The 13,424-nt window shown below is 40.6% G+C and overlaps 2 protein-coding genes across 2 annotated transcripts in view; one reads left to right on the top strand and one right to left on the bottom strand.

Moving 5' to 3' along the window:
- The window catches only part of LOC101857294, a 7,207-nt gene extending 551 nt beyond the window's left edge, over window positions 1-6,656 (bottom strand). Inside the window, exons 1-6 of the mRNA XM_005111264.3 lie at window positions 6,520-6,656; window positions 6,062-6,152; window positions 5,191-5,282; window positions 3,327-3,442; window positions 2,075-2,211; window positions 606-753 (exon numbers count right to left, since the gene is read on the bottom strand). Coding sequence (XP_005111321.1) covers window positions 606-753; window positions 2,075-2,211; window positions 3,327-3,442; window positions 5,191-5,282; window positions 6,062-6,128 — 560 coding nt within the window. The 5' untranslated portion in view covers window positions 6,129-6,152; window positions 6,520-6,656. The remainder of the gene's footprint in view (window positions 1-605; window positions 754-2,074; window positions 2,212-3,326; window positions 3,443-5,190; window positions 5,283-6,061; window positions 6,153-6,519) is intronic.
- Window positions 6,657-8,971: 2,315 nt separating this feature from the next.
- LOC101857988 (conserved oligomeric Golgi complex subunit 8) overlaps window positions 8,972-13,424 on the top strand; it is a gene marked incomplete in the record, with an annotated part of 17,925 nt that continues 13,472 nt past the window's right edge. Inside the window, 3 exon segments of the mRNA XM_013089748.2 lie at window positions 8,972-9,063; window positions 12,704-12,775; window positions 13,245-13,369. Of these exon segments, the coding sequence (XP_012945202.1) occupies window positions 9,000-9,063; window positions 12,704-12,775; window positions 13,245-13,369 (261 nt within the window).

The following is a 13,424-nucleotide window of genomic DNA, read 5'->3' as shown; positions in this document are numbered from 1 at the left end:
GTTGTTGCTGGTGATGATGATGTTTTGGTGTTGTTGTTGTTGTCTTTTTTTTTTATCTGTATGTTTATTTTTGGTCTCATATCGATGGCCTTAAACGTTTGACTAAGAGAACCAGATAGACCTACATTTTTTTTATTTTTTCTTCGAAAACCATTGACGGGGTTGGTCTGTGAGTACTCAATATAAAAAAAACAGGAGTCCGAGAGCACTGTGAATGGTACAAACGTACTGTAGACTATTTTTTATGTTTTCTCTGAACTCTCATGACTGAACTCAGAAGGGTTTAGTTTTTTGGGGGTGTGTTTGTTTTTCTAATTTTCTTTCGTTTCGTTTTGTTTCGTTTTTGATTTATTGGGGTAACTGTCACCAAAACAATCAAACAAACTAAATGAAATATCAAACAAATAAGCAACAAAACAAACAGCCAACCAACAACAAAAAAACAATCAAATACTAAAATAAACAACAACAAATAACAAACACGCAGCAAACAACCAAACAACCAACCAAAAACAAAAAATAAACAATAACTAATATGAAGCAAACAAACAAACAAACAAACAAACAAACAAAGAAACAAACAAGCCAAACAGACAACAACTTACGGACAGTTTCCCCTGTCTCTATTGGCCAAGACCCTGGACCGCCCCAGGGCAGCCATGGAAGCGGCGTAAATCTGTGCGAGACAGTCACTGTAGATAAGTCGGTAGTTGACACTCAGGGAGCACCGAACGTCAGCCAGGGACAGGACAACTGGATGGAATTTGTGTCACAGTATTATACATATTATAAAGAATGTATTACATAATGGGTTATGGTGGGAGATCATGATTTATCCAACGAGTGAAATAGTAAAATTGCAATCCTGGGTTTCAACGAGAAATTACAATTGGCAATTATTTTACTAATAAGATAAACCATGATCTTACGAAAAATTACAATTGGCAATTATTTCACTAATAAGATAAACCATGATCTACCACCATGACGAGAGTAATAAACGTGTTATACCATTCTAAAGATATTTAGCTGACGAAACAAATCGGGATCAACCAAGTTTCAATAACTAGTCTAGTGGCCAAAGTGGCCCTGTTAAAAAGTCTTACATAATAACAGAATTTCCATGCTCAAACTGAGGATTCGAAAAAGTCAGGATTTTTTGTTCCAAGCTTAGCCACACTAATTACATATTGGTATGCTATCCGTATGTCTCCCTCCGCGAAATAAACCCCAGACAAAACAATAATAACATTAACATAAGCATCGCAAGCAGAAAATGTACGATTCAAAATTTTAAAGATTGAGAAACTGCATTTATACGGCATGCTGTCGTTAGAATAGATAGAAATGACTTTGATTTTGATTTTACACTTGGCAATTAAAACAAACCAAAGGCTAGGGGTTGTCTGTAAGCGTAGACCTAAGCATTGAAATACACTGAACAATGAAAAAAGGCAGCAACGAAAGCTCTCAAGTTTTATAGAATTTAATGTGCTGAATCCAAACGTAGTTAGCTTGGTCAGATATTTGCAGAATTCACATATTTAACTTTAGGTATTCTTGATTTTGTCAGGGGAGACAAAAATTACAGGCTCTATTAAACAAGGGAAGTAGCTTTTGTTATTTCAAGAAAAGTAATTGACCAGTTTGACCAATGTATTATTAGGCTGGGCAGACTTTACAAGAGATGAGGTAAATGGCGATTTTGGTTTCACAAGTGATGCTGTGGGAAAGTTACTTTTAAAAAATGGGTGTCTGTTTAAGTCTGTCATTGGCCTCTGGTGACGCCTGTCTGTCTGTTATCTAACTAAATCTGTCATTGACCTTGACCTCTGTCTGTCTGATATCTGGCTAAATTTGTCACTGATCTTTGTCGTATATTATCAAATTAAATATGTCATGGACCTTGACCTATGTCCGTGCGATACCTGGCTAAATCTATCACAGATCTTGACCTCTGTCTGTCTGTTATCTGGCTAAGTCTGTCATTGACCTCTGTCCGTCCGATATCTGACTAAATCTGCCTTAAACATCTATATGTATGATGTCTGGCTAAATCTGTCACTGGTCTCACGTGGTCTCCGTTCCGCAGCACAGAGGTACGTGTGGTATGGTCTTCCAGTTTCAGTGAAGTGAGGAACTGAAGAGTCCGTCTCACACTGCATGGCCCCAGGGTCGCTCTCAACGCAGTCCAAAGCCTCGCCCAAGATCCTGCAGAAAAATGAGTGGGCTTTTGATTTTCCCAAGCTGTAGTTGGAGTCACAAGTGATTTTTGTTGTTGTTGTTCTTATTGTTGTTATTGTTGTTGTTGTTGTCATTGTTGTTGTTGTTGTTGTTGTTTTGTTTGGTTTTGTTTTTGGGGGTGTTATTTTTTATTTATTCTTGTTTTTTGTTGTTGTTTTTTGTTTTTGTTTTTTGTTTTGTTGCTTTTCTTTTGGGGGTGAGTGGACTTTTGGGTTTTCTTTTCAGTAGTTGAAATCACAAGTGATTATTTTTTTAATATTTGTGAATGTTCTGTTTGTGTAAGTAAATTTACGCTCATATCTCATGAAATCATAAACTTTGACAATTAATTGTCTCATCAAATTTGAGGCAAAAAACAAGGAAGTTATAAAGACATTTTTAAAGTGTTTGTTGGCATAGAAATTTCGTTCTCCCGACATTCGGGAAAAAATGTCTTGTTTTCAAACTTTGGATAGACAAAATCGAAGTAGCAACAATTCGAATAATTACATCATAAAATTCTACACATGAATGATACACATGAAGTTTGTGAATCTTAACTTTCAATTAATAGGATGCATGTGTTGCATCACCAGATTAGACACCTATCGTGTTCTTTTCAAATTAACCAAACACACACACACACACACACACACACACACACACACACACACACACACACACACACACACACACATACACACACACACACGCACACAAAGAGAGAGAGAGAGAGAGAGAGAGAGAGAGAGAGAGAGAGTGAGAGAGAGAGAAAGAGAGATAGAGAGATAAATGATGATAACAATAATGATGATGACAACGAGAGTAATAATAATAATAATAATAATAATAATAATAATAATAATAATAATAATAATAATAATGATACAATATTAAAGATAATAATAATAATGATGATGATGATGATGATGATGATGATGATGATGATGATGATGATGATGATGATGATGATGATGATAATAATAATAATAATAATAACAATAATAATAATAATAATAATAACAATAATGATGATGATGATGATGATGATGATGATGATGATGATGATGATGATGATGATGATGATGATGATGATGATTCACTGGCAAAATGCATCCAAGTTCTCGGCTGTGACCCCCAGGGGCTGGCCTATCTTCATCCTCCTCCACACATTTAGAGGGGCTTGAAAGTCATAGAACGTTCTCGCGCACTGGTTCATCTGATAGTCAGAAGGCGAAAGATGAGAAAAGGAAGAGAAGAAAGCTTTTAGCCTATTTGAAATTCACTGTAAAACATATAGCATACTGTACTTTTTGTGTCATTGAAAAGCGATTGGCTATTTTGTTTCCTTATTGTTATTATTTTGCTAATAATAGTATTGTTTTTACTATTACTGTTAGTAGACTACTACTACTACTACTACTACTACTACTACTACTACTACTACTACTACTACTAGTGGCGTCGGTGGCCTAGTGGTTAGGCTCTCGGACTCGCAACCGTAAGGTCGTGGGTTCGTATCCTGTCAGGGACCCGACGTTGTGTCCTTGGGAAAGGCACTTTACACGAGTTTTCCTCACTTCACCCAGGTGGGAATGGGTACCCAGCTATAGACAGTGAAAGATCTTGTCAGTTTGTTAGTGTTTGAGCGCTTAAACAGCTGCTTGCACTGTATGCTTCCCGGGAAGCTGAGAATGTTTCTGAGTGTTCTATGGTCTGCTGGGGTAATAATTTAGTGTAAAGCGCATAGAGCTTGCTGTCGAGCGGGGTTATGCGCTATACAGATGCTATTTATTATTATTATTATTATTATTATTACTACTACTACTACTACTACTACTACTACTAACTACTACTACTACTACTACTACTACTACTACTACTACTACTACTACTACTACTGCTGCTGCTGCTGCTGCTGCTGCTGCTGCTGCTACTACAATTTTTACAAAGTAGGCCTTGTGCAGTTGGGGTGAGGTTGGTGGGGTTGAGGGGGGGGGGTACTGTAGTTTTGTTTAGGCTTTTTAAAACACTTAATACGAGTGGTTGCGTCTATTTGAAGGACGCATCAAAGTGACCACCCTGTGTTGCAAGCCTGCAGTCCGGTAACTGGACATTCACCCTGTCCTGCAAGTTTTATTCTCTCTTTGCTGGATCCGAGTAATATGGTTATGGGTAGGAGTAGGAGTCGGGGGGACTTAAGGATTATCTAGAACATGTACTAGGATCAAACTGCTGCAATGAGAATAGAAAACGATATCAGCGAATACATACAGATTAAAAGAGGAGTCAGACAGGGATGTGTACTTTCTCCAGACTTGTTCTCCCAGTATAGTGAAAATATCATGAGACACATAGAAGAAACGCTAGGTATCTCGATAGGGGGACATAATATAAACAATCTAAGATATGCAGACGACACAGTCCTAATAGTAGAAGTTGAAGAACACCTGCAGAATCTATTACATGTCATCGTACAAGAGAGTGACAACATGGGCTTAAGCCTGAAAAAAACACACGAAACAATGGTGATAAGCAGAAAAACTCCAACCCCAATATGCAATATCAAAATCATGCATTCTGTTTTCTTCATTCAACAATAATCCTTTACGTTCACTTTCTGTTACGTTTTTTTTTCACCAAACTTTGCTCTCTCTCTCTCTCTCTCTCTCTCTCTCTCTCTCTCTCTCTCTCTCTCTCTCTCTCTCTCTCTCTCTCTCTCTCTCTCTCTCTCTCTCTCTCTCTCTCTCTCTCTCTCTCTCTCCTGCAATATCACTTTCCCTTTTAGTTTTACTCCAACCTTAGCTGAATACGTCCCCCATACCCTCCCTTTATACCATACGTAGCTGACCCCCCCCCCCCCCAAAAAAAAGATAAAAATACCCCTCTTCTCCCAACCTTGCTTGACCACAAACACACTCCCACCCCTATTCCCCTTATCCTTCCCACCACACCCCCTCTGCTCACCGTATCACAGCCAGGACTAGTTTCGTCCCTCCGAGTTCTCCTCCTTGTCTCTTCCTGGAAGAGTTGTCCTTCCCATGAGGACGTCTGAAAGCCTGAAAGATGACAGGGTTAAAAGATTAGGACACACACGCGCGCCCGCACAGGCACAAACACAGTATCAGTATTATGTGTGTGTGTACTGTGTGCGTGTGTGTTTGTGTGTGTGTGTGTGTGTGTGTGTGTGTGTGTGTGTGTGTGTGTGTGTGTGTGTGTGTGTGTGTGTGTGCCTGCGTGGGTATTATTATAGTAGTAGCCAGTAAATAAACATATAATATTATTATTGCGTTGAATTTAGACAAATGATAATACGTGTAGTTACATGCTCAGTGTCAAATTTTGGAACAAATTAATATTGACGTTTTTCCATTCCCAGAATGCCATGTAATTTTAATCTTAAGATGGACGCATAGAAAGCCTGTAGTGACTTACATTAGGGCACTGTAAATTTACGTTACTTCTCCGCGTTCCCGTGGGCATCTTTATCATTTAGGAGCATGGTTGCACCAGCTTAGTTTGTCAGGACCAACCCCAATTTTTAATAGAGTGGTACACTCAATAAGGAATATTTTTATGTCTGCTCTGTTAAAGAATCAAACTCGCGTCTTCTAGGACTATGGTTAGCACGGTACCAAACTCAACACGCAAAATAACATAACAGCAGCAACAACAGCAAGAAGAAGAAGAAGAAGAAGAAGAAGAAGAAGAAGAAGAAGAAGAAGAAGAACAAGAACAAGAACAAGAACAAGAACAAGAACAAGAAGAACAAGAAGAACAAGAACAAGAACAAGAACAAGAACAAGAACAAGAACTAGAAGAATAGTAATCATCTTACCTCTGACCACAGAGAGGCTTACAAGAACAACCGCAAAGAACCTCATCGAAATAGAAGTCATTCTCATAGGTCTTGAGGTATGTGCCTTCCACTGAAATGGGATCAACATTCGAAACAGATTTGGGGGAGGGGGTGTGCTTAAGTTAAAGTAGTTTTAGTTTTAATAAGCTTTTTACGTCCCATGCAGAACAATAAGGTCCTATAAATGCCGAAGATGAGAGGTGTTACAAGAGAGTAACAAGCACACAAGATGGAGGAGCAGGTCGATAGATGCTTGATAGGAAGGAAGAAGCAAACCACACCAGAACACCCGCCAACCAGCCATTGTGTAGATCAACGTAAGTTCAAAACATTCCTCTGGGGACTTGGAAACATTCTAGGGTCCATCTCCAAAAGATTATCTCTTTTTTTCTGCTTGCGACGCATATTAGATCATTTACGAGGCAGGTCGCTCTCACCTGGGCTATCAGAATCAACGGGTCTGAGCGGGAAATGCCCAACTGAATCACATAGATACTGGATAAGGTAGACTTCCCTCCATAGGAACTAAACTCTGGTCTGTTGTGCGCAACAGCGAAGACACTGCCCGGAAGACTTTGTTATGCCTTTCTTACTGGTGGTTTATACGAGTTTCATATTTCGCCATTCATATTTTCTCCGCTAAGCTGCTTTAAATTTATTACTTTTTATCACCCACATTACCCTGGTATGTAACCCTGTTACCCCGACGCCCGTCCGTTATGTTTGTCTGTTATAATATTATCAGACCTAATAATATGTCACTGGCGATAGCATGGTGCGGTGACATTTGCAATTTGTTTTGTTTTTTGTGTTGCTTGAAAGACCACCATTGTGCCGCTGAGGCTTGAAATTGAGAAATAGCCTTCGCCTTTTTTTGTGCAGTACAAACAGAAACGACGACCTGCTGCTTCTGAGCGAATAGAGGCATGAACAGATGGGTGGAAAGATGAGGGGATGTAGGGATCACGCAAGTAATAAGAATGTTTTAACGTAAAGCATAACCCAACCTGTTTTATTTCTGCAACTTGTTGTTATTGTTGTTGTTGTCGTTGGTGGTGATGGTGGTGGTATTTTTGTTTTTGTTGCTTTTTGTTGTTGTCTTGTCGTTTTTGCTATTGTTTCTGTTGCTGTTGTTGTTGCTGTTGTCTTGTTGTTGTTGCTGTTGTTGCTGTTGTTGCTGTAGTTGCTGTTGTTGTTAATGTTGTTGATGTGTTTGTTTTTTTAGGAGGCGGAAGAGGATTGGGGGGGGGGGTGATCTCTGAATCAGGCGCCAAGAGAAAGGTGGAAGGTGTTTGTCCGTGGCCTATAGATCTACCCTGGTGAGAGAGGCAATGATGATGAAGACCATCATTTAGTCAAACAAGCCAATTGTTTCATGTAGATCTATAATGTTCATGTATACCCAACTTCCACATATTATGTATCTGTGTGTGTTCGTTAGTCACACGATCACTTTGCAAAACCTAAGCGGCCGCGTTCATATCACGATGTTGACCGCACTTAGGGAACACGGCCGCGCTAAGGGTACTGAAACGGCCGTGGTCAGGATCCAAGGCCATAGTGTGGAGCTTGAGATGAGACGAAAAATAATTGGCGTCTTCTCATTTGTGAAGGCAAAGTCTTTTCTCCTGGCATTCCACATAATTTGCTTTTGGCCAGTTTTGACCTGCATTTCCATTACACATATTACGTTTCTTTCAGTATAAATCTTTTTTATCATTCTGTTCTATAATAAGTGCCTGTGTGCCGTAATCGATAATTATTTGGGTGTGTGAAGATGCACGTTTTTATTGGAGAGAGAGAGAGAGAGAGAGAGAGAGAGAGAGAGAGAGAGAGAGAGAGAGAGAGAGAGAGAGAGAGAGAGAGAGAGAGAGAGAGAGAGAGAGCCCAGAGGAAGGTAGAAGTGTGAGTGAGGAGGGGGGGGGCAGAAATTGGAAATGAAAGCAGGTGAAAGAACTTGACTAGATTACTGGAAAGGAAGTGAATTAAGAGAATATGTTTTTAGAAGAACATTAATTTATGTCGCTGTCACGTTTTGAAGCTGGGACATATTGAATGTGAGGCGAACACTGAGCCAAAAAACAAAATGGAAATGAGCCAAATTTATTACTTATTGCTATAAATAAATAGCATTTGTTTGACACAAGTTCTAGCTCAACGGCACCCTCTGTCTGTGTCCTTTACAATCTGAGGGTATTTTCCATCCTTCGGCCTGTACACCAGTGAAATCCTTTGTAAGGGACAAAACTTTGCTGAAGTGCTGTATTTGTAACTTATTACCTACAGTTCCTTCCCCTGGTAAATCTGAATACGTTTTTCGGAGAATCTAGGTGTGCTTTCTAAATTAATATCCCGTGACCGTTTAAGGTGGGTTGACGTCGTTCTTTTTCAACCCTTAAAGAGGATATAGGCCAAACAAGCATATTATGTGATTTGGTGTTGTCTCTTTTCAAAGCAATGGTGAATTACATGGGTCACGGATAGGACGGCCTGCTTTACCAGGTTGAATAATTAACTCGCTGTGAGTACTAGATGTCATACGAGCACTCGTTTACTTATCTTGAAGGGTTGATATTTTTTTTACCCTATTGTGGTAGGATATAGGCCTATTTTATGGTAGGCCTACTGCTTGAAGCTTGGGTGTCATTCCCAGCCATCAAAAGTGTGATGATCAACTTTGGAACTTTGAATGCTTGAACAGTGAAACAGATATTCTGCTTCTGTTTGTCATTTATTCTTGGGGTATGTTTATCTTTGTGTGTGTTTGTTATGCATTCTTGTTTTTGTTTATTAAAGGAATGCTTTGCGCCTTGTAGCCTAGGCTAGTTTATTTAGAATCTAGATCTAGATCTAGTAGGAAGACGCTGAAAAACTCTGGCAAGCCTACCTGGCAATGTAAGCAAAACAACCAGTGATCATGGCTGACATCGACGTGGAAGACGAAAACATTCTTACAACAATATTTAAAGATTCCTTTCCAGGTTTGTCATGTGAACAATTTCTGGTGTTTTCTGGGTTGGATTGGAACTGAGTTATTGCATACAGGGTTCTGTCGATTCTTTTTCTACAATTGTAATGCGATACCTTAGACTCTCTGACGGCCTGAGGCTGAGGGTTGAGACACTTGGAGACCTTGCTTGAAAGCCGGTCACCGACTGCTAGAGATCTAGATCTAGATCTAGATCTAGATCTAGATTCTAGATGTAGATCATCTAGATATCGAGATCTAGATCTAGAATCTAGTCAGTGATAGTAGAAAGTAGAGTGGCGAGCCTCAGCAGTCGAGGACAGATGCGGGGGGCACCAGAAAGGCTGGTGATTAGGTTGGGCATTCTTTTTGCAAAGTGACTATTTCTCTGAATGTTCGGAGAAATAGTGCCAATCTTTATTTCTCCTAACGGTTTCCGGCTTCCGGTCTCGTGATTTTTTGCCTATTTATTGCGAGAGTTCGGCGCCAACTTTCATTCTGCCTCTGGTCTGGGAAGGAACACCGCATGGCAAGCCCGCCTACAGTAGACAACCTTCAGTAACACCCACCACACACCCACCACCTTTATGCACATGTACACACACAAACTTATACACACACTAACTGTACATGATCTGTGGGCAACTTTTGAACGTATGACGCGGTGAGCTGTGGATGGGGAGACAGTGTGAGTGAAAGAGCGGGTGAAGAAAGGAAGAATGTGCGAGTGTATCCACAGGGAAAGTGGCTATTCTACCCTGGGTGAGAATAGAAATACAATCTACCTCTCTCACCCCGGGTGAGACTTGCCAGCGTAGGCTATTCTCCCCTGGTGTGAAACAAGACCTGTTTTTCCTCATTTTGGAATACTGTCTATCGGTGTGGATGATCAAATTGATAAAAGCCAAGAAAAAATTTCGTATAGCACAAAAGTAAGCGAATTTGATCGTCTTCAAAGATGCTATGGCTATTTCACTTTTCGAATAGAGCCGAACTACACGGGTCGCCATTTTGGTTTGCCCGGAAGTTCTCGCAAGATCTACTCCTCCTCTCTCTCTCTCTCTGTCTCTTTCTGAGTACTGTCTATCGGTGTGGACGATCAAATTGACCAAAACAAAGTTAAAAAATGATGTTAAACAAGAAAATTAAATTAATTTGGTTGTTTACAAAGATGCTATGGCTATAAATTAACTTTCCGAAACAAGCCGAACTACGCGAGTCACCATTTTGTTTTGCCCGGAAGTTCTCGCGCTACTCCTCTCTCTCTCTCTCTTTCTCTCTCTCCACTGCCCACAGACAAAATTGAACGCTTTTAGGCTAACACTAACAATAGTAATAGATCTAGAACGTTTGTTCACAGCACAGAATTCTATAATTCTGTTATCACAGTGTAGAAGTCTGTGGTTCAGGGTGAACGTTTCACTGGTTGGCCTAGGCTATAACGGTGAACGCCCACCGGGTGAGAATAGCCAAAAGACTCGCCTGCGCTATTCTCACCCGGGATGAGAATAGAGGTGGCCATCCACAGGCGACCGCAACTGCAAGACAACGACACCGACCCCCCTGGCCTGGTCCACAGCTCACGAAAGAAAGGAATGCGGCTAAGGCAGTGTTTTGACTATATTATATACAGTCGAACCTGCCCTGACGGCCACCTCTATAAGACGGCCACCTGTACAAATGGCCACTTTCCATTTCCCCCCTTGCGTTTTTTCTATATAATTTAACTGTGTGTAAAACGGGCACCTGTCCAACGCGGCCGTGGCCACCTTATTTCAACACACAACCCCTATCACACTAAGCAATATATAATACCCGTCTAAGACAGCCACCTTAGTGACTCCATTTCGTTTAGTCATAAATTGTGCTTTGGCCCCTGGCGTTGTGGGCAAGCCGTCATAATTCAATCCCCTGTCGCTGTTGTTAGGTAGTCCCTCCAACCGATCATGTTGCGTAGGCCCCTCCTACTGTTGACCAATAGCTACCAATTTTCAGCTGCTGGTGAGGTAAGCGTGTGATCCCTCATAACCCATAAGCCCCGCCCAGAACTTAAACACAAATCGTAAGCGAGATGAGTGGTCACTGTTTACCCAGTCTGTAACAAAGTAACAAAGTAACAAAGGACGTCAACATGAATCAACATGAATCAACATGAACTTGTGACAGAAACGTCGCTCGTTCTCCGAGTGGTGGCAACCCAGGAGTTTGTTTTTTACTTCGCACTCGGTCTTCCTTGTCTGATACATTTCATTTTATTGTCACCCTTTTGCGAAATCAGCAACAAAATAAAAATTACAAACAAAATACAAACAACCACCACCAACAACAACAAAAACAACAATGCGGCTACTTTCGATTGGGACCTCTCTGATAGGAATAATTTGTTTTCTTCTTCTTGATCAGTCCTGCCTAAGACGGCCACCTGTCTTATACGGCCACTTTTCTCCTTGACAATGGGTGGCCGTCTTACACAGGTTTGACTGTATATATGCACAAAAAAAAGGTTGTGGAGATGGTGGGGCGGGCCTGGGGAAGTAAGATGGAGAAAGAAAAAGGGGGCTTTTTTGGTTGTTCCCACTCCCCTTATTTGAGCCTAGATCTACATCTAGATCTTTACGTTTGATGCGCGGCGAGCTAAGATATCAAAACTAACAACTGCAAAACATCAAATTATGGTAAAATCAGGGGGCATGAAACCCCCCCACCTTATTTTTATTAGGTCAGGGGGGACAAGCCCCCCTGAAACCCCCCTACTCTTGGGGCCAAAACCCGCGAATATAACAATTGCGGGGTGGGAACTACCGAAAAAGCGCCAGAAAAAGTAAGAAAAAGAGAGAGGGAGAGAGAGAGAGAAAGGGGAGGGGGAGAGGGGCTGTCTTATAAGGACTGATTATGAATTTTATGTTTTGATCCCTTTGTAGTCGTGAAATGCAGTGTAATAGCCTACCAGTTGTTTCAAGTCCGAATAAAGACCTTGCTTACGGTACAACCGGTGATTGCGCACGTGCACTGGAATTTGAGTCTGAATAGCCTCTAGCGGTGGTTCCACCTTTTTACGCAGCCATTTGTTTTGTGATTTTTAGGGACCATTAAGTTAAGAAATTGAATTTGCCTTATTTTCTTATTTTTAGGCCTGTGTAACTGAGTGACCCAAATTTTCATAACTAAACTAGCAGAATGTTGGTTTTCCCTGGTGAACCCCAAGCATGATCTCATCTACTTGCTTGGTTGTGTTCCATATATTCAATTTTTTTTGTTGGTTGGGTATATGGTGGTTGGATTTTTACATATTTCCATAAATATTTTACATGAAATTCTCTCTTTCTCTCTCTCTCTCTCTCTCTCTCTCTCTCTCTCTCTCTATCTCTCTCTCTCTCTCTCTTTTCACTCACTTGCCCTTTAGTGTGCACCATAATTATCCAAAAACCAACGATCTGGAGTTGTAAGGCATCGGAAAAACATATATATAGGACCCATCCCCTTTGTCATTGAATATTTCCCTCCCCTTGCCGTCACAAATATAAGATGATCAGATATAATAATATATCATATGTGACTGCGATGAAACAAATGTCTGAGAGACAAAAGTCATGACTATAGTTTCGATTGTGCTTTTGAACCTCCCAATGTCTATTGCCAATTTGTCCCCCCAGAGAGCTGGCAGGAGAATCCGGACTTCCTGCAGTACCTGGTGGAACTCAGCTCCTATGGCGCTGATCGACTTTGTGAGTTCATGCCTCCTGTTTTGTCTGCTTAAAACAGTTTTTATGTTTACTATGTTATTTTGTTTGTTGATGCCTTTTTTAAAGGGATTTAAACCCAGATGAACATTGTCACTTGGAAGTATCCTTTCCTTCTTTTGTCAATATAATTAGAAAATAACTTTCACCCACTGTACTGATTATAAATTAATGTCAATTAATTCTTTAGAATTTCCCCATTGCTATTTTTTTTAAAGTATACATTGAGAACTAAATTTACTGTTATGTAGTGAATACTTTTTTTTATGTTTGACTTCGTGAGAAGGCAAAATCTTGGTGATTCTGCCAGAAACTTTGATTTAAAGGAGACGAAAAAAGAGGTCTACATGTGTAGGTGTACCCTGAATCTTTTTAATCATCATAAAAACTCAAGGTCAACTCAAAGGTCATCTTCATCTCTCAAACTTTCCGTGTCTCTCCCTCTGATCCTCAGCCCGGGAGCCGGAGCGGCTGGCAGAGGAGAAGAGTCAGATCTTGTCAGAGACGCAGGACCTGGCCTTTCACAACTACACCACGTTCATACAGACGGCAGACTGTTCAAAAGAGATCTTCCAGGACGTACGTGAGGGAACTAGGGGTTTATTGGAGCAGTGTGTGTGTGTGTGTGTGTGTG

Source organism: Aplysia californica, unplaced genomic scaffold (genome assembly GCF_000002075.1).
Source record: "Aplysia californica isolate F4 #8 unplaced genomic scaffold, AplCal3.0 scaffold01034, whole genome shotgun sequence".
Classification (NCBI taxonomy): Eukaryota; Metazoa; Mollusca; class Gastropoda; order Aplysiida; family Aplysiidae; genus Aplysia; species Aplysia californica.
The sequence above is the reverse complement of the archived record's forward strand: the minus strand, read 5'-3'. Positions and strand labels throughout refer to the sequence as shown.